This window comes from Barbus barbus (genome assembly GCF_936440315.1).
Source record: "Barbus barbus genome assembly, chromosome: 22".
Taxonomy (NCBI): domain Eukaryota; kingdom Metazoa; phylum Chordata; class Actinopteri; order Cypriniformes; family Cyprinidae; genus Barbus; species Barbus barbus.
The window spans coordinates 29,313,687-29,335,813 of record NC_136750.1 but is presented as its reverse complement, the minus strand read 5'-3'; the positions used below and the strand labels follow the sequence as shown (position 1 = coordinate 29,335,813).

Here is a 22,127-nt window from a genome sequence, read left to right as displayed (position 1 = left end):
TGAAGGCTATAATTTCAATGCGTTTATTGTGAAATAACTCATATATATATATATATATATATATATATATATATATATTCTGCATTGTTCTGGGCTGCCGTTCCTAAAAGCATCAGTGCTTTCTTGTGATATACTTTTTTGTGATCGATTGATTCTTTCTTGCAACAGAAAATAGTACACAATAATAGCGTATTACTATAACCTATAGATTACTCTTCCTGAAGAACAGAACATGAAATATAATACAGGTTCATAACTGTGGGTATGTGTTACACAGAGATGTGTTTCTCAAGCAAAGCACAGTTTAGAACCTGATTGACATATTTAAGTTTAAAAAAGAACAGAATCAAAATTATAAGATGTAAACTGACATCATATTTCAGGATATTTCTTTTTTTTTTTTTTTTATTAAGTTACTCAATAGTGTTTCAGAAATAAAATGCTAAAATATCAGAATATTATGTTAATATAATCATATATTTATTTTAAGTTTGCTGTTAAAATGTGGCAAAAAAACAAACAAAATTCAAAAACGCTCCTAAAAGATCAATACAATATCTTCAACATGTAGCTGACATCATATCTGACCCTTTAGTAACTGTTTTTGAAACTTCTGGAATCAAGAAATTCATTGTTTTTGATATATATATAATAAAGCAGCTATAACATTACTGCAGTGATATTTTAACCTACTGTCATAATGTTTTGAGTACAGAATAAAGAATTATGAACATTTTAGCTTTCCCATGTTGCACTGACTTTTTTTTTTTCTTAATATACTTTTTTTATATTCTCAATAAAATAAAAAAAACCGATAAATTACATTTAAAACATCTGTTTATTGGCAATGCATTGGATAACAGCACTATTAATCATTAAGCATTTTTATGTTACTTTCAACATTTAGCAATATATTTTTTGTCAAAAGATGAATGTTAAATTTAATTCACTGTGAACTTTTTTTTTTAATACTATGAGAAAGTTGGAAAAGACCAATAAATTAAATATTCTAAAAGGAAAAATGTAAATTCCTTTGTCAAAGATAAAATGCTAGTCTGTACTCAAAAAAAAAAAATGCTGTACAAAATGTTAGTTCATGTAAGCTAATGGATTCACTAATATTAATGGCACATAATTGTTATTTTTTGCATGCATGTTTATTGACAAAAAAACAAGGACACACACACACAGAGGATACTGAACAACTATTTATTTCTCTTGTTGAATAAAAACCTGTTTTCCCCGTTTGAAGCCCTCTAAGAGCACACCATGTACAACTGCTCGGATTCAGAAAAACAAATAAACTTGCCAATCAAATTCCTCCAGAGCTCTGACCGCAAAAATCACATGGACACATTCTGCACTTCTGTCCAATTTAACATCTCACACGAGGTTCGCTTCGACTTCATGGCGGCATCAGGCCTTGAGGATTCACTTCACATCCCAGTCCAGTCCAAATCAGCTGCTCAGCACCAATCTCTGCCACTCGCTCTGAGGTGTCCCATCATGCCCTGGTCTGAGTGATCGCTCAGACTGCGTTTCACTAGCTGCCTGCGTGTTGCAATTCGTAGTGCTTTTTAAAGGGAGCGGTTGAGCAAATAAAACTTAAACTATGAATAGACAAGACAAAATAATGCAGAACCAGCTGAGAGAGAGCACTTCTCCTCCAGATGCTATCCGTAATTCAGTCTTTGGATCCTTGAAACAAAAATATGAAGCACACCCAAAAAGAATGAACTCCCATCAAACAGTGCAGAAACTAGTGCTTCAGTGACATTCAAAGAGGAGAGACAGGATCAAACTTCACTCCATTAACGGAGAAATACACAGCTGGTGCCAGAAACAACACGTTAACTTAACATACAAGCGGATCAAACAGAAATATTCACAATAGAGGGGTTCATGGACTCATAATGGACACTTAAATGAGGTGAAACTCACCTCCCGCATCAAACGTGATACCAAAAGATTTTTTTAAGAGCTACACGATGCATTGGCCCTTATGAATCTATACTGAAATACTGGAAATTGTATAAAAAAATAAATAAAAAAAAGCCTTGCACAATTCAACCAATCACTTTCTGGTTATGAAATGACAATAAATTTAGCCTCCACATCATGTGACACGCTACACAGGCGTCGTTTGTCTTTAAAGTGCACATGGACACACTTTCGACATCCAATCTGGTTCTTAAAGGGTTTCAGGATCTTTCCAGAAGATCAACAGCGATGGGGCTCGTCGTTTAGGTCGAGTTTATATCAAAAAGCCCTCTTAGAAATTGACATAATTGACATCAAAAGGCAAGAACAACTGGCACTCAAATATCAAAATACATTTTGCCGAGAGAGGACTTCAGGACAAAAACAAGAGTTGAATTCATCAATACATTCAGTCATAAACCAGGGTGTTTTTCTGACCTACTGCTAGACAGTGAAGCTGAGGCTTGACCAGATTATCCACAAAAACTGATATTTTAGGGACTGAAATAAACTAATGAACTAATAATACTAGTACTACAAACCATGTGAAACTAGAAAATGAAGTGAAAGCACCTACGGATGAGCGTGAAACCAGCATAGCTGTGAATCCAGAGAGCCGTTTGTTTAGTTTGGGTGGCAGAGCTCAGACTCAAACCCCTCTTCTGGTGCTTCAAAAGATATTAGAGAACAGATCCAAAAACAATAAACATGGCATAATAAAGCGCTCACAGTATCAGCGGGGTTCTGTACACCTAACTGAATATTATCAAATACCTGTTTATTACGAAAGGAACTAAAGGTTGATGAAAAAATACCAAATAATAATAGCAATCATCATCATTCCGTGGAAGTTTTACGGCATTTTGTACACAAATTCTCCCCTCCGAACGCAGATCAAACGGTTCCAGAAAACAGCAAAAGTTTTATTTGTTCTTTTTCTAAAAAAGGAAGGAAGGAGGAAATCAACTCAAAGCTGCGTGTCCAGCTGAAGGCAGGTGTTAAACAGAGAGAGGCAGTTCCCGTTAGTCAGGAGTCAAAACCAAAGCGTTAATCTAGACGTGATGATTGGAGATTCTTGGCTGTTCGGGTGATCTGGGCTTCAGCTTGGACTACGCCGCCACTTTATTCTCTTTCTGAAACAAACGTCAAACACAGACACAAAAGAACAGATCAATATTTGAAAGGCATTTGCATTTAGAGATATTTCAATCATTTGACACTTTTTTTTTCTTCATTGTTTTAGAAAGAGTTGAATTTGGTGGAAGAAAGCTCAATATCAGACAAATAATGCCAAATCTCTAATTGACTGATAATACTAAAATAACACTGGTGTTGTTACTATATTGTTATGTACTATTTTAGTAATTATCAATATTTTCATTAGCTTTTTGTTTTTTAGCGATTTTATGAGCCTTTACATTTTACACAGAAACATGAATTTTTCAATATTTTATAGCTTTGGTTTTAGTATTTAGAAATGCTGCAACTACCTTCAATAAACCAGTGTAAGTTTTCTCAGCTAATTTTATTTCAATTACCAAAAAATGGTCATTTTGAATAGTTTTAGTAAAGTACAATGCATTGCGCATCCCTAATATTTGAGATGGACACTATTTACTGATTGTAACGATGCATTTCCACAGTTATTGATATTAGAAAAGTAGCAAAGTTTTTTTTAAATAAATTTAAAGATGCAGTAGGAGATCTTGGAAAATGCTAGCTTTTGCCTGATAGCACTGAAAGCATACATCCCACCCTCCCTGCAAATCACCGCCCCAGAGCCACGGCTCCTGAACACGAACAGAGACATTGTGTCATTCACTGGTCAGAAAACTTTATAGTACAGTTAGTAAAAGTACTACAATACCAGGAAGGAAGATCAAGTTGTTGATGTCTGTGTGTTGTCCCAGGACATATGTTTGTTGTTGTCTCGCACTCTCTCTCTACTCGCAGGTAGGAGGTAATGAGCAATGATTAGCTGTTCACACTGATTGGAGGATGAGAAGGAGCCGTGGAGATTTAAGCAGCACTTCCATCTCAGAACAGTGTGTGTGTGTGTGTGTGTGTGTGTGTGTGGAGGCTCTGTTAGGTTTCTCTCCCGTTATGGATTCTCTTAGTGACTTTGAGTTAATCCACCTCCTGTTGTAACTTCCATCTTTACAACCAGAAAACCTGTTATTTTAAGTTAATATTTGTATTTTGTTTTCTTACTGGATTAACTTAAATTTGCATTGTTAATTTGGGATGGGGTTAAGTAGTTTCTTTCTTTTTTTTTGCACTGGTTTTCTTCTGTTTGTGTTAGTAAGGGAGTTAGGGTATTTCAATGTATTTTTGTTTCCTTCTCTTTTGGTAGCTTAGTTTCTGTTATTAGGTAGAAGTATTATGTTTGTTGTTTTGGCCTGAGCTCCCTCGCTAAGTCATTAAAAACCCTCCTGCATTTGTACAATAACATCTTTATACTTTTCTTGTTACGTTGTGAAGAGGGGTTTTCTTTTTGTAATTCACTCTTTTGAGGTTGCTACTGTTCCTCACTGCTGACACACACGCAACACCATTTTTATTCTGTTACGTGACCTAGGGGTGGGCGCTATACCGGTATTAACGTGACTACTGATATGTTGTGCCATACTGTGGATACCGTAAAAAAAAATATTGTAGCAGGCAGCGCAAGATTACTGTTGAAATATAGGAATAAAAATATAATGAATTAGGGGAAGGGGGTTAATATGAATGAGTATCTGAAGGGAACTCTCTTCAGAAAGCGTTTTCTTTTTCTCTTACCTCCGGGTTCATAAGCTTTATTTAAAGCGGTAACCAGAGGAACGCTAAATTGAGGCGTCATCTGCTGTCAGAGTGAATTTGCATGTTCTTTCAGTGCTGTTTTTCTTTTGCGCAGGTGTCTTATGTAGCATAATTTCACTAGTGTTGGGCTAGTTACTCAAAGAATGTAATATATTACTCATTACTAGTTACTCCTTTCAAAAGTAATATTGTTACTTTCTGGCAACAGTAATAAGTTACACTACTAGTATCATTACTTTTTTTTCACGCCCCACAAAAGTTGTAACTATGTATCTTCCACATAAACTTTCTTCTAGAATGTTACTAACAACATATTTCTGCCTCATCATTGGACCAAAATCCACATTGGATGGCAGTCAGAAGCTAATATAAACACTCAATAGTGATTGATAGTGACATTCAAGTAGAAGTGTTGTATTAATCTCAATTATCATGTGTAGCTTGAAGCTAATTGTAATTTCTCTGTTACCCATATACGATTATATTTCATTATGTATTTTATCAAATCACATAAGTTTGTAAGAAACGGTTTAATTTTCTAAAAATATTTTTAATTATAGTAATATAATGTACCACATGATGATCAGAGGGATGTGGGTGGGATGCAATGCCAGAGTAAAGTAAAGCCTCAAATTACACAACAGTGTTCAGATCATCTTTTTTTTCTTGACAAAATCAATATAATGCAATATTTCCATCTGCTGAATGCAAGCTTTCCCATATTCCCTGCTGCACTGGGGACATCACACCGAGTCGTGAAAATTATGAAAATAAATCTAGGAATTATTTGATTGTTTGGTTTTAAATCAGCGGGGTTGAGGCAAAGTAACTAAGCCGTTTTATGGATGGTAACTGTAATATTATTACTGAAATCTTATTAGTAACTAGTTACTGCCCAACACTGAATTTCTCACATCTAAAGTCAGACCATCCTATTTTTGCCTTAGATCTTGAAATCATGTTTTTTTTCTTCCCTAGTTATATAAGGTTAAAATACATATGCTTGTAATTTAACTAAGGTCTACTAAAATGTGATTCCAATTTTTTCCCCTCATATCGCGATAATGGAAAATACCGTGATATGAATTTTAGCTCATATCAGTGCTGCTTTGCGTACAGAGTTACTGGGAAAACTGCTATTTTACCTTTCCAAAAGCAGCACCTAGTGGCAAAGAATGAATTTGCAGTTTCATTCAGACCAACATGAAAAGACCAACAAGTGGGTGGCAATATACTTATGTTTCATGTTGACGTCAACATGAAACGGCTTGGGATTCGTTTTAAAAACGACTCGTTTCAATGATTCAGAGTCGACTCTTTCTTTTGAGAGACAATAACTTTATACACGGTGCACTTTCAGATTTAAAACTTTGCAGGATGTTTTCATTCACTTAGGGCTGTGTTACACACCGCATGAAAGCTCATTTTCAAAAATCCATAATTGGGGCATTTTAAATTGAGTTTTTCAAATATAAGAACTCTCATCTGACGAAAGTAATCTCTCAAGTTTTAATTTTTTTATTTGAAAAGTTACATTACTGTGGATTTTTGCTATTGGAGATTTTCTATACTTTTTAGGCACCGACTGAATTGCCTCGATACCATCGAGTATTGAAAAACATTTTGTAATTCGGTACCAAACTTTGATACCTAAGGGGTTAATCTCGTCAACGTCAGTGAGCCAATCTGCCTGCAGCACTAGGTGTGTTTGACTAGAAGCGGCATGGCGCAGATCGATCAGTGTTTGACATCCACGAGAGCGATTTGAAAGCATACGAAGCAGTCTGCTAAATATGTTATCTCCTCGGATTCAGAACAGCGATTGTGGAAGAGAGCACATAGGCAGACAGCACTGGAAGGTGCTGATGCTCATCAGTAAATCAGTGGAAAATAGGGCTGCGTGATATACTGCATGCGATTTATCATGCGCATCTCATCAGTAAGGCCGGTTCTGTGATTATTAATAAATGTCCATCACCCGTTTTCAAATGGAGCGGCATTGAATACACAGAGCCGTAGTTCACTGACAAGCTACGCAATATCACATTCAATATCGCAGGCAATTCTTCGGACCTAAAAACCCCACATGTAATAATCTAGAACACTATCTAACACTTGACGGCTGCTGTGTCAATTCTTCTTCATCAGTAAAGAACCTAGGTGTGCTGTTTGATAGCAATCTTTCATTTGAAAGCCATGTTTCTGGCACCTGTAAAACTGCATTTTTCCATCTCTAAAACATATCTAAATTGCGACCTATGCTCTCAACGTCAAATGCAGAAATACTAATTCATGCGTTTATGACCTCAAGGTTAGACTATTGTAATGCTTTATTGGGTGGTTGTTCTGCACGCTTGATCAACAAATTACAGTTGGTCCAAAATGCAGCAGCTAGAGTCCTTACTAGAACCAGGAAGTACGACCATATTAGCCTGGTTCTGTCAACACTGCATTGGCTCCCTATCAAACATCGTATAGATTTTAAAATCTTGTTAACTACTTATAAAGCCCTGAATGGCTTAGCTCCTCAGTACCTGAGCGAGCTCTTATCACATTATAGTCCTCCACGTCTGCTGCGTTCTCAAAACTCTGGCCGTTTGATAACACCTAGAATATCAAAATCGACTGCGGGCGGCAGATCCTTTTCCTATTTAGCACCCAAACTCTGGAACAATCTACCTAACACTGTTCGGGAGGCAGACACACTCTGTCAGTTTAAATCTAGATTAAAGACACATTTCTTTAACCTGGCTTACACATAATACACTACTACACTTCTATTATTCAAATCCGTTAAATGATTGTTAGGCTGCATTAATTAGATCAACCGGAACCGGGAACACTCCTCATAACACACAATGTACTCTGTACTCGTTACATCATAAGAAGAATGGCATCTAAGCTAATATTTGTCTGTTTCTTTCTTATTCTGTTTCTCAGTCCGTGTCCGGATCAGATGGTGGATCGGCGCCGGGAGATGTCTCCCTGATTGTTGGCGGAGGCCGGGACAGCTGGATGAGCCCCGGGGACATATCCCCAGTGAAGACCTCGACTTAATTACAATAAATATTTTATTTATATTTTTAGTTATTTTCTAACTACATAATACTATTATTGTTAGAAATTGCAACAATATAAAATAGAAATAATACATTTTTACATTTAAAATATTAATTAAAACAATAAGTAAACAATAATCTCCGGGCCAGAGGAGAACTGGCCCCCGACTGAGCCTGGTTTCTCCCAAGGTTTTTTTTTCTCCATTCTGTCACAGAGGGAGTTTTGGTTCCTTGCCGCTGTCGCCTCTGGCTTGCTCAGTTGGGAACACTTAATTTCTAGTGATTATCGTCAATTTGATTTCACAGATACTATTTAAACTAAGCTGAGCTAGACAATGACATCTCTGAACTCAATAATGAAATGCCTTTAACTGAAAATTGAGTGTTTAATCTTATTATTATACATTACTGATACTCTATCCTCCAATTTGATACGGTTAAGTGCTTGACACAATCTGTATTGTTAAAAGTGCTATATAAATAAAGGTGACTTGACTAGTATAAACGTAGCCTAACAGATGTGTAAACTGAAAACTATTTGAACTGATTTAGTGTGTTGATTATATTTTGTTCCTTTGTGCAGTGGCTCAGAGATGAGTCTTTGAATCTGTATGTCAAACTGAAACTGGAAAAAATAAAACCAAAGTTTTTTTTTGAGATAATGAAATCTAGTTAAATTTGATTTCATAAAATTGGTATCAGAAAAAATCCTTCAGGAACCGGTATCAAAGTCAAGGTATCGATATCAAATTTTTGAATGATACCCAGCCCTATTGGAGAAAATGGGAATGCAAAAATTATTTATTGTAATTTCCGTCCACCACTAAAGAAGTTTCCCCGACTATAATGACTGCTTCTGAGAAATGTGAAAAGGGTCCATTGGTCCAATACCTAGGAAGTACTAACCCTGTACTCAAAGTCAGAGAACTCTCGTCCTCCTCTGCCGCCTCTAAACCCGCCCCTGAATCCACCGCTGCCCCCGCGGGAGGGCATGAACGAGCCCCTGCTAACCGCTCGCCCGCGACCGCCACGGAAGCCCATGCCGCCACCTCTGCCCCGGAAACCTCCGCGTCCACGATTGTAACGCAGAGGAATACCGAACGTCTCGGCGTTCATCCTCCTCTCCTCCGCCCAGGTCTGCCTCCGTTCCCTGAGAGGAAAATGAACAAAAAACACATCAGAAAGCAAATCAACAGCATGTCACTCACTACTGTTGCTGTGCAAGATTCAATCCCAAAAATCCACCTTTGGCAGGATACCTGTCTAATCTGCAACATGTTTGTGTGACATTAATCCTGGAGTGAGCTACATTTGGAGTCTGATTAAAAACCATCAACAAAAAACACCTTGCTTTTATAAGATGCCATGAAAGGTTTCACTGTAATAGGCTAAAATGCAACCTGAAAACACAAAGTGAAATTTTTGTTGCTTTGTTTATATCATTTGATCAGGTTTTCAATACTTTGTGACCAATTAATTTAAACATTTTTTAAATTGTTTGTAACAACTGGTTTTAAAATAATTTTAAGAAATCCCACTTACAAGTATTTCTATTTTAAGAAATAATCCTGCGCGACACTGTCTGAAATTCTTGAATATGATTCAGACTACACAGAATTCACAAGTGTAGCTTCATAAACACATTGGCATGTCAAAACATTTATATATATATATATATATATATATATAAAAAAAGACTGCACCTTCCAAAAGCACCTCCTGATTTCTCCTTTCTAGAAAAGACAGAAGAGTGCATGCCTATTAGATGATTCATTCACAGTTGCTTCTAAACTTTACCACAACAAATTACTACACTTAAGGAAGAATGACTCAATCACACAGAAGCATTTACACCCTGTTTGAACTGGGTGAGACGTTAGACAGTAAGATGCTATTTCTGATACTTGAACATTGTAGCAAGGTAATGTGACAATTGTAGCATTACTGTATAGTCTACTACTGTTCGAAAAGCCTATTGTTGAATATTGCATACTACATAACTTGTGTCACACCTGAGAACACACTGTTAATGGACATTAGGGCTGGGTTGAAGATATTGATCACCTGATTTTGATGGATCATTTTAGTGGACCGATATTAATTTTCAAATCCCAAGATCAACCTTTTAGTCTATGCTGTTTTCAGCTGTGTAAATAAAACTGTCCATTGTTACTTCTGATAAGAAACAAAGACATAGTTTTCAAATTGTCAATTTTGTCACAAAATTTTAACAACAAATGTTGTTTCGGTACTCTTTAACGTGTTGATAGACAATAATATGACCATTCAATGTCCATAGCTCAGTCAACGAGACAAAAAATAACTCTAGAGAGAAGCATTTTGCTAAATATATGTATTATATTATATATTGTTTACCACATTTTTGGGAAAATAAGCGTTCACAGCTTTTACAAACATTATGAAGATGTATTTTATGTGGTGGCCGAGAGAGCTCAATGCGCTGCAACTTCAGAAAACACATGCAAATAGAAAAAGCACCAGCAAATCAAGAAAACATCTTCATCAGTTTGACAGCAGGTGCTGCAAATGCTCAAAATATAAATTTTATTTGCAGTGCGTTTCGTTTTGTTTGGTTGTGAGCATTTGCAGCGTGTATGTTGTCAAATTGACGAAAGTTGTTTTCTTAATTTGCAGGCGTTTTTTCTATTTGCAGCGCGTTGAGCTCTCTCGGCCACAGTAATTTTAGTTCCTCTCACTCCTAAACAAATACTATAGATTTAATAGTGAAAAGTACATAAATTCTAGTGGCCTTCATTATAAAAACATTTATTAGAAACGTCAAGCCAAAGTGAATTTAAAGCAAACCTGATGTTTTGCCAATTTGACGTTAACTGCTTTATATAAGTTGGAGCACATTCCACATCAATTAAACTTCATTATTTGGGCTCTGTTGTTCATTTTTAATACTAAATGTAGTGCTGTCAAACGATTAAATTGCATCCAAAATAAAAAAGTTTGTTTACATAATATATGTGTGTGTACTGTGTATATTTATTATGTATATGTAAATACAAACATGTATGCTGAAAATATTTACATGTATATACATTTTTTACATAAGTATATTTAAAACATAAACATAAAATTTTTCTTAGTGTTTGTATTTATATATGCATAAATATACACAGTACACACACATATAAAATGTAAACAAAAACTTTTATTTTGAATGTGATTAATCGCGATTAATCATTTGACAGCACTAATTAAATGTACCCAATGAGAGGGTTCGTTTCCTGAAGAAAGAGTCATATGTACCTGAAATATTTCCAAATGAATCAATATCGAATGGAGAGTTTTGTGAATCGCAGTCGAATCAAATGGTGAAATCTATGCCAATACCCAGCCCTAATGAACACACTAAAAACATAAGCGCAGATTAACGATATTTTACCTGGAGTCATCACAGGAGATGTTGTCGAAGAAGGACTTGGATTTGTCATAGTAACAGTTGGGTCCCAGTGGATCCTCCTCCTCAGCGTTGCCTTCACTGTTCTGGGTCTCCACGGCTGAGTCGGTCTTCTCCTCCCCGTTTACGGTCTTCTCCGATTTCTCACTCTTCTCATCTGCAGCACAGTGTGACATTATAAAACTAACATTAAAAATTAAACTTAATGATACATATTTCTCTGTTGGTTTATGTTGATGTAGTATAGTAATACAGTTTTCCCACACAGTACCTTTAATCTTGAGTTTGTTTTGGAACTCGCGATCAATCTCCTCCTTATTGAACTGTGCGTTGGCACTCTCAAAGTCAAAGTCCTTCTCAAATTTCATTGGTCCATCTCTACGCCCATTAAACCTGCCCCGCCCACGCTGACCGCCGCCACCACTGCCCCGGCCCTTTCTCACTGGAGGAGCACCGCCTGGAGAGAGAACAACCATTTTTCACAAATGCAGCTTATGGTCCTGATCGTGATCATGTATGTGACACAAAAGCAGTCTTAAGTCGCTGGGGTATATTTGTAGCAATAGCCAACAATACATTGAATGGGACAAAATTATCCATTTTTCTTTTATGCCAAAAATCATTAGGATATTAAGTAAAGATCATGTTCCATGAAGATATTTTATAAATTGTCCTAACAAATCATACATCAATGGAAAGCTTATTTATCTCCATTTCAAAAAATGGACCCTTATGACTGGTTTTGTGGACCAGGGTCACATGTGTCAATGCAGGACAGGCATTATAAAGTGACTCACCACCAGACTGCCGTTTGTTTGGGTCTTTGTTATCAGGCCTGTTTGAGTCTGATTCTGGCCGAGGAACCTTCTGAGCATCAGATGCTGTAGCTGAACAACAGATATCACAATTAATGGCTGCAGGTGGAAAAACTAATTTCTTCAGCTATATGTTTTCCAATGCCCTGATTCTCACCTTTCTGTTCCTGGTTTTCAGCAGATTTCTGGCTGCTGAGAGCAGGTCGGGCAGTTCCAGGGCTCCTCTGACTCACCGTACTGGTTGCAGGGGGAGCGACCTGGGCCGTCTGGACCGCGTGCTCCAGGGTCGGGGTCTTCCTCAAGGGCTCCAGAGATGGGCTGGAACGACCTGAGAGAGAGGATGCAATTCAGACTCACAAAAACACCACGACAAAGCGGACAAGGGTTAAGTGAACGTCAAAGCAGCTTTGTATCATTTAACGTGGTAAACATCAGTTGAAGTTCATCTTTTTAATCTGCTGAGATGTGGACGAGTTGGTTTCTTCATGGGAAAATATTTGGTGAAATTTAACATTTCATCACTTGCTCGCCCAATGGATCCTCTGCAAGATCTAAGAAACAGATCCATAAAAAAAAAAGTCCATCCCCCATTGTCCTCACATCAAAATCCACCCACATATTTGTTTTGGATTTCTCTTCTGATTCAGACGAGAAAGGAGTACAGATTACAGCATTTTAGCCGGAAACAAAAGTGGATTACTTGTGGATTAGGGGGATAGTTTTATCAGCTGTTTAGACTCTCATTCTGACGGCACCCATTGACTGCAGAGGATCCATTGGTGAGAAAGTGATGCAATGCTACATTTCTCCAAATCTGATGAAGAAACAAACTCATCTACATCTTGAATGATCTGAGGGTGAGGACATTTTCAGAACTATTCCTTTAAGACAACATGAAATTAGGGCTGCACGATAAATCGAAATGAAACCGGAATCGCGATTAGGCAGAAGCTGCGATTGTCATGCGTATCTTTCAGCGAAGCATAGTTCTGTGATCAGTAGTAAATCTCCATCCGAAGGCGCTCTCACGCGGAAACTCCAAATAGGCCCCCGCAGAAGAAATCGCTGAACAAACAGAAGATTTAACGGCTTTCATTAATTCAACATAACTAGTAAACACACGACTACGGCAATATATGGTTTATCTGAGTTCTTATGATTTTCATTTTCATTATAACAACCCTCTACGGACACCTTGGCAATTGAATCGCCATTGGCTAGTACATTTTTTAGTTTACTCGCCAGACTGATAATACTAGGCCTATGTATCCATCTATCTATCTATCTGTCTGTCTCTCTGTCTGTCTGTCTGTCTGTCTGTCTGTGTTTGTAAAATGGTACAGCTTTTTAAATATCTGAAAGTACACTCTGAACAGTCAATCAAGCATTATAATATGACATTATGATAATCAAGTATTATTTAATGATAGAACTTTAGTAATTAGAATTAAAACTTATAACCATGAATAATCAAGTTTCCATCCAAATTTTGCGCTGTTTTGTTATCGACAAAGAGATGTAAAAAAAAAAAAAAAAAAAACGTTGCTGTCTACAGCCTGTTTCCATCCAACTGGCCTTTTACCGATAAAATGGTGCGTCATGACGTCACCCCTAAAAAAAAAAAACTGTGTCGCCTAAGTTTTGGCGTATCGCAAAAAAATGTTGCCCTTGAGCTGTTTCCATACATAATTTATCCTACTGCGTAAATTATAGGCTAGGCCAGCTGTTCTTCATCCATTTGAAACAAACAAAAAAGCCTATATTAAATTGTAATAAAATTATTTTTATTAAGTGTCATGAGTTTTTGTACTTTGTTATAGACTAGATAGATAATCAAGCAATGATCATAAACAGTTGCAGTTGTATTATTATCATTTTTCTGATTAACGTTTATAGGAAGTAGGAATGTTCATTCCGGTTATTTTATTTCTCCTAACCGACGGTCGTTAAGCCATATTAACCGTTAAGCAAGAATAAAAATAAGACGCTAACAAGCCAAAATGAATTAATTTAAACTTTTGTACTTAACGTTCTAATATGTAAAACAAAATATGCTTGGCATAATATCACAGGGTTATGGTGGTCAAGCTGAAAGGCACGGACTACAGGCTATTTAAACTGAACAGTGCACTGTAAAAAACATTTATAATAATCATGTAAACGTAGGCTAGCCTACGTTCATCAAATTAAGATAAGTATGTTTGAGAGGTAACTCAGGTCTTTTTCTTACCATGTATAAAATAATTTTAGATACAATTTAATAATATGAATATGATTTAATGCGCTTTTGAACTACAGGGAAACTTTTAACGTGAGCAACACCATGAACACGGACGCTTATAGGCGCCTATAGGCTAATTTTCTGTCATGTCACAGCACATTTATTTGCGTTAAAGCCCCTTTTCTCAACAAAAAGTTTTTCCAAACAAATTTTTGCGACATTTGAAATATCGATATGGAATTTATGCGCTAAAGTTAAACAGAATTTGTCGACACATGAGAAATTTAATCGATAATTGGCATATCCATCAGCTATATCGTAAATATTTTAAAGCGCTAAATATTTTTTCGCAAAAAAATCCTTGGATGGAAACCTGGTTAATGAATGCATAGACATTTTAACTGAATTTAGGACTGGTGGTGCTGCTTTTTTGGTCATTCAGTGTTTCTATGTAAAAAAATAAATAAACTAACAATAATATTGATAAGACGATGATAATAATACGAATTCTGCTAATAAGAACAGTATAAAACGCACTAAGGATTAACGAGCTGCTGAATTCATGAATATTAATCAGGTTGTGTGCGTTTACTCAAACTGATTAGCTGAAATCAAAACAGGGACGATGATAGGTGAGCACCAGCCAATGAGAATGCCGTTTGCGCATTACTTCCGAGCAAAGGAACTCCGTTATTTTGACAGTAAAATACAACAAAGAATATCGTTTACATGTAGCAGGTCAATTCTGCATGTACGTAAGACTCTCTCTTGCTCTCACCAAAGCGACGGCGAGTCGTGCGCCGTTACACTAGACGTTCACGGTACGTCAAATAGAGTGATGGAACTATGATGTCACTTTGTAGACGAAAACCCGGACGCAAGTTAGCATAATCGTATATGGGTAACAGAGAAATTACAATTAACTTCAAGCTACACATGATAATTGAGATTAATACAACACTTCTACTTGAATGTCACTATCAATCACTATTGAGTGTTTATATTAGCTTCTGACTGCCATCCAATGTGGATTTTGGTCAAATGATGAGGCAGAAATATGTTGTTAGTAACATTCTAGAAGAAATTTTATGTGGAAGATACATAGTTACAACTTTTGTGGGGCGTGAAAAAAAAGTAATGATACTAGTAGTGTAACTTATTACTGTTGCCAGAAAGTAACAATATTACTTTTGAAAGGAGTAACTAGTAATGAGTAATATATTACATTCTTTGAGTAACTAGCCCATCACTAGTGAAATTATGCTACATAAGACACCTGCGCAAAAGAAAAACAGCACTGAAAGAACATGCAAATTCACTTTCTGACAGCAGATGATGCCTCAATTTAGCGTTCCTCTGGTTACCGCTTTAAATAAAGCTTATGAACCCGGAGGTAAGAGAAAAAGAAAACGCTTTCTGAAGAGAGTTCCCTTCAGATACTCATTCATATTAACCCCCTTCCCCTAATTCATTATATTTTTATTCCTATATTTCAACAGTAATCTTGCGGTGCCTGCTACAGTATCTTCTCTCTTTGTGTCCATGTTCTGCGTCTCTGTTCTGTGTTAACGGCCGTTTACAGACTTAATAATATTACCACACAAATTACATTTTGGGAAATTATTGTAATCCAGTTTGTGTGCAGTTCCAAAAAGCCGATCATGTGTTTGGAGCAAAAACCATCCGGTTCTGATTTATGTATCTCTCTCTCTGATGACGCAGTAATGAAAAAACTTTGTTTGTCCATCCAATGAAATCCATGAATATATAACAGTATCGCAAAATCCATATCATGGCACAGCATAATACTGGTAGTCACTTTAATACCAGTATAGCACCCACCCCTAGTAAGAAACCACATCATCTCACAGAAGGATTTATTTCAAACACTCGACTGACGTTATGAACTGAAGTTTGTAGTAAAAACTTATTAAATGTGGTATTTTCACGTGCTTTCAGATGGAGCAGCATTTACTACACAGAACCGTAGTTCACTGACAAGCTACGCAAACAGCTGCCATTATAGTGAACGATTTCGAACGATTGTACGATTTTTTGCATAGCTTGTCAGTGAACTACAGCTCTGTGTAGTAAATGCTGCTCCATCTCAAAGCAGGTGATGGAGATTTACTACTAATCACAGAACCGGCTTTACTGACAGAATGCGCATGACAATCACATTCAATTAATCGTGCAGCCCTACATGAAATAACCACCATATGTAATGCATTTAATTTCTGTAACGTGCATCACTAAAACGGGACTTCGTCAATTCAGAGCTGATTGGATTGTGTACATTGGGTTATTATTACTATAGTCAATACTACACTATTTGTCTTGCATTGCTTGCATCAACACAAAATATGTTTCAAGCATGGGGAAAGTTCTTGCAATTTACTTAAAACAAAGACCAGCATTTATTATTTTCATTTCATGTTGTCTTCAAAGTTACTAAATAAGCTACTAACAGACCAGAGAAGAATGACACTCGACTCAAAGACACATGCTGTGATCCTGCATTATCACGGCCAAAAGACGAACACACTAAAGCCATTCTTCACATGTTAGCGTCGGTTTTCGTGTTACCTTCGGGTTTGGTAGCACTCAGCGAGCGAGAGTGCGGGGGAAGAGCAGAGCTCTGGGACAGAGGGGCAGTAGTGCTCGCCTCGCTACCGAACGCAGGACCTGAGCTGCTTCCTGTGAGGGGAGGAAGTGCACATCTTTAAGTGTGGGCTTTAACACATCACACACTGAGAAAAAAACCCTCGTATGAAGCTTACAGGTAACAGCCAAACATGCTTTAAGATCCACCACTTGGTTAACCAATGCTCACTTAATTTGCCCTTCTCAATGTTTAATACTCTGTCTATCCAACAGCATTTATCCAAAAATGGCCAGCGATCCTCTTAACTTGCACTCTTTTCTATGCGATCGCAGCAACAAAGGCCACTTCAATAGGCTGTTTGCACATGACGTCATTGCTGTGGCCCGAAATGCAGCTGGAGGGCAGGAAGCATTTTCTCCATAGTAATCAGTAGCAGAAACTCAAGATGCCTGTATTTTGTGTTGTTTATGGATGCTCAAATCGGTCAAACTGAGAAAACACAAGGAGCTTTTATCTTGTACGAAAATGTGTTGTTCATAAGGGGGTAAGTGTCAAGAAATTGACTGAAAAACGCAGGAAAATGTGGCTTGTAAACTTGCGCCTGCGGCCGGGAGGAGCCGATCGGATAATGCTCATGTGTGCAAATGGTTAATATAAGATATAATATTAATATAGATATAAATAGATAATCCAAGGCTGCCACCTCAAGCATTCAGCGCGAGTCAGAAGTCACTCAATGCTAAGCGCCACACGTAGACACGATGTAAATAAGATATTATTTGCAGTTCAGAGAGCGTCATCGATTATAACGGAACATTGTGAGATTGCAATAAATCGCAGTCTAGGCTGTAAGCAATTCAAAATTAAAGTTTTGCTTTACATGCTGCTAGGACCAACGTACATAAACCCTGTATGCAGCAAAGTGTCAGGAGTGACTGGAAAAAAGAAAAAAAAAGAACGGATGAGCTTTCTGTAGAAGTCCGTACTGTACTGGTTTAGGTGCTATAACCACTTGCATGCCATTGAAGCGGTGGATATAGGCTAAGCAACTTAACATGACTGCAGACAAGCTATTATGAAAGTGAATCCCGTATTTATATGAGGGATGTGGGATATATATCACTCCTGAAACTTTGCTGCATGTACAGGGTGTGTGGCCGTGAGTCCTGTTAGCAGCACTTAAACAACTTTTATTTAAATTCTGATTTGATTATAGCCTAGAAAACGAGCAAACAGCGCTTCCATGTAATCACTAATGTTGTTTATCGCAATCTCACATTTCCTTATAATCAGTGAAGCTCTCTGAACTGCAAATAATATCTTATTTACATCGTGTCTACGTGTGGCGTTCAGCACTGAGTGAATTCAGACTGGGTCACCTTGTATCCATTTATATAGGTCTTTATTAATATATTATTATAACTTATATTAACCATTTGCGCACACAAGCTTTATCCGATCGGCTCCTCCCGACCACAGACGCAGGTTTACAAGCCACTTTTTCCTGCGTTTTTCAGTCAATTCCTTGACTTTTCCCTTCTTATGAGCAACACACTTTCCTACACGATAAAATCTCCTTGTGTTTTCTCCATTTGACCGATTTCAGCATCCATAAACAACGCAAAAAACAGGCATCTTGAGTTTCTGCTACTGAATTCTATGGAGAAAAAATTACTTCCTGCCCTCCAGCTGCATTTCGCGCATCATCAGAATCACGTGTTTGCAAACAACCTAAGGCAAGAACAGTGGCAATTACAATGGCAAATATAAGGACAAGCAAAACACCACAGGTGAGAGTAAAAAAAATAAAACTAACAGAACATTAATAAGGCTAATACATTGTTTTGTATTACAAATTTTCTTAAATGTTGTCAGTTTAAATATGCAAACGAGGCATAATTTAAATAAATATGCACCAAATTGCATACATTTCCAGAGCAGAAATCTGAACATTGGATAAAGCCAAGTTCAAAATGTTTGATTTTGCTGATGTATAAATGTTTTTACAGAGGGAATTTTGGATTATATCATTACATAAATCAGAAAAAAGCAATACATTTTTTTGTTTAACCATATTTATTGGAATAAAATGTTATAATGTGGACAGTGAATGATTTGTGAACAAACCCCTCTGTAAAAACCTTCAGAATACAGAGAGGAACAAAACTCTATAGTTTGCTTTACACAAGTGCTGCTGATGTGGAGAAAGAATAGCCTTTAATGATATTAACTGACATTATGACTGAATGATATTAATTGAAATCCGCAGATGCAAATAGATTTTGATTTAATTTAAGTTTATTGCCACATCAGCCTCACAGGCTATTTATTTTATGGCAAACAAAGATCACACATTAGAAAACAATACAGTGATACACAATACAAAATACAAAAATGTAAGTTTTGAACATAAAATCCTATAAAAGATTCTTTAAATTTACTTTGAAAGAAAATGTAAAAGTTTTTCTGGGTTCATCTTATAAAACAAGTCCTTGAGAGTTTGTCCTGATAATAACCTTTGTCTCATGACATTAAATATTGGGCAGACCAAAAGCACGTTTTACTGTCAAGTGAGTAATATTGACATTTTGTTGCAGATGCAAATAGATATAATAATATAAAATAAACACTTAAATGTGTATTTCTAATGATTCTCTCCCCTCAGTTAAAAAAAAGACAAGTTATGGAAGCAAAATAGCTCAAAATTGACTTGTGCATGGTCTTGCCTGTAGCGTCTTGCTTTAAAGCACATCAGAGATTAGTTTGATATTTGGCAAAAATTAAAAAAAATGTATTTTGTTTGTGTATTTTCTTCAAAACACCATCTCCAAAGCTGGAAGCTACAAGAGCGAGTGTGAACTCACCACCCGTGACCGCCGCTCCGAACGGCTGGGGTACCAGCGGACTGGAGCTGAACTGGCTGTACGGGGCCCGACTGAACGGGGCATACGACTGGAATGAAGGAGCCGTGGGGCCGGCGGTGGATGCCAGAGAGGACTGCGCACAAACACAAGAACGAAACAGGTCAATATTCACCCTGTCTTCTGTTCTGCAGATACACCTGAACGTGTGAAGCCCACCTGCACGATGGCGGGATCCTGAGGAAGGTTGCAGGTGGGTTTGGGCGGCTCGCACACCGTCAGGTCCTTGATGTCACTTCCTCTGAATATGATGTACTCAAAGACATCATCTCGAGGAGGGATCGGTCTGTCCGTGGGACGATCCTCAGTGCCAAAGGACTTCACTAGAGGAGAAAATGAGACAGGAAAATGTTAAAATTCACAAAACAAGCAATAGCAGTTATTATTCTCACTACTCCATGTTTTTCTCTAGGTGTTAGGTGCAAGTATGTTTACTTTATATTTGTGTATCTGTATTTGATTTAGGCCAGATCTATAAGTGCTGTTCTCAATGTATTAAAACTCTCTCATATCCAATTTGTGTGTAAACATATATGTGGACCTGAACCATGAAACCAGTCTTAAGTAGCACAGGTATATTTGTAGCAATAGTTAACAATACATTGTATGGGCCAAAACTATCTATTTTTCTTTTATGCCAAAAATCATTAGAATATTAAGTAAAGATCATGTTCCATGAAGATATTTTGTAAATTTCCTACTGTAAATATATCAAAACTTAATTTCTGATTAGTAATATGCATTGCTAAGAACTTCATTTGAACAACTTTAAAGGAGATTTTCTCAATATTTAGATTTTTTTGCACCCTCAGATTCCAGATTTTCAAATAGTTGTATCTCAGACAGATATTATCCTATCCTATCAAACCATACATTTACATTTAGTTAATTAGCAGACACTTTTATCCAAATGAGGACAATAGAAGCAATCAAAATCAACAAATGAGCAATATTCAAGTCTCAGGTAACGTTAGCGTAACGCAGTACACTTAGCAAGGCTTTTTATTATTATTATATAATAAATAAAAAGAAAACAGAATAGAAAAAGAATAGAGCAAACTAGTGTTAGAGGTCCTTTTTGCGTTTTGCTAATTGTATAATAAATAAAAAGAAAACAAATAGATAGAATTGAAAAAGAAGAGAGAAGCTAGTGCTAGTATTTTTTTTAAGAAAATAAGCAGTTAATAAATGAATAGAGTGCAATTTTTTTTAAAGAATAAAATTAGAATAGAGAGTGATGAGCTACAGAGTCAAATAAAGGTGGAAGAGATGTGTTTTATTGTTATAATTATGTGCTAATTTATTTAGCTTTCAGAAAATTGACAGTTATGACTGGTTTTGTGCTCCAGGGTCATATATAGTGTGTATATTTAGCCAGGGCTACAAAATAATCCTCTTCTGTTTGTTCTCTGTAGCTGTGTATATATATATGTGTGTAATTCTGAGTGTGTTTATTGTAGGTACCTTTAGCCAGAGCGACAGTGCTGTTCTCGGTGTCGATCGTGTATAAAACTCCCTCATATCGGATCTCGGCCTTTGAGATCAGACTGATCTTGCTGCCGATATAAGGCGTCCCTCCGCTCATCTTTCCGCTCGAATTCACTCCTGCGCGGCTTCTCGACTCCTCTGCTCTTCTTTACGTAAGGTTTTATCGCACTGAATGCTGTTTTTCGGTAGTTCGATGTCGTTTTCTTTCAGCCCGTGATTAGCACGACATGGCCGAATTCATTTTCCTCCGCACTGAATCGAAATGCATGCTGGGAAACGCGGCTCCGCCACGCTGGTATCGCGAGAGTTCGCGGGATTTTAGTATGACTCCCGTTACATTGGGAATTATATAAGAGGAGAAATGCGATTTAACGTAAATAAAGGTGATTTTTTTAATTAGAAATCAATAAAGGTTTTACTTAAATGGTTATAAAGAGAATATTATAGATTACCAAACACCTTTGCATCTACTTTTAACCCTGCAATCCCGCCACATCAAAGGCTACTGCAAAATATATTTATTTAATATTTATTATTAAAGCCTGTGAAACTTGAATATGTGACGACTGTTCGGAATAAACTCTATTATAGCCAGTTAGGAGATCTGAGGCATTTGTTGTTAATTATCAGCAAAACTGAAGGATTATTTCATCTTAAATACACTAAACATCAGAGCAATAACTAGGCCCTATAGCACGGGTTAAAGCTTTATAATGTCACTCCAACTATTACATCCACATGCTTTGATAGGCTATCAGATACCTTCCCTAAACCTCCAGCCTACAACATTTCATTTCTAGCAGTTT

General features: G+C 36.8%; 1 protein-coding gene across 6 annotated transcripts; it reads right to left on the bottom strand.

The window, feature by feature from the left end:
• Positions 1-821: 821 nt before the first annotated feature.
• LOC306888402 (protein LSM14 homolog A-like) lies at positions 822-21,580 on the bottom strand. 6 transcript variants are annotated; one of them, XR_013785740.1, is made up of 12 exons: positions 21,298-21,580; positions 19,993-20,156; positions 19,777-19,909; positions 16,894-17,004; positions 12,244-12,414; positions 12,069-12,158; positions 11,543-11,728; positions 11,257-11,428; positions 9,545-9,574; positions 8,748-8,991; positions 2,558-3,113; positions 1,198-1,698 (listed from the first exon to the last, which is right to left on the bottom strand). XR_013785740.1 is itself a non-coding variant. In XM_079446662.1 (11 exons), the coding sequence occupies exons 1-11, from the start codon at positions 21,416-21,418 to the stop codon at positions 3,090-3,092; spliced, it is 1,446 nt and encodes a 481-aa protein (XP_079302788.1). In that variant the 5' UTR covers positions 21,419-21,580; the 3' UTR covers positions 823-3,089. The 6 variants fall into 6 exon arrangements, 4 of the variants coding, with proteins under 4 accessions (XP_079302790.1, XP_079302788.1, XP_079302789.1 ...); XM_079446662.1 differs by having other exon boundaries at positions 823-3,113; XM_079446663.1 differs by having other exon boundaries at positions 1,148-3,113; positions 12,069-12,152.
• Between the last annotated feature and the right edge of the window lie 547 nt (positions 21,581-22,127).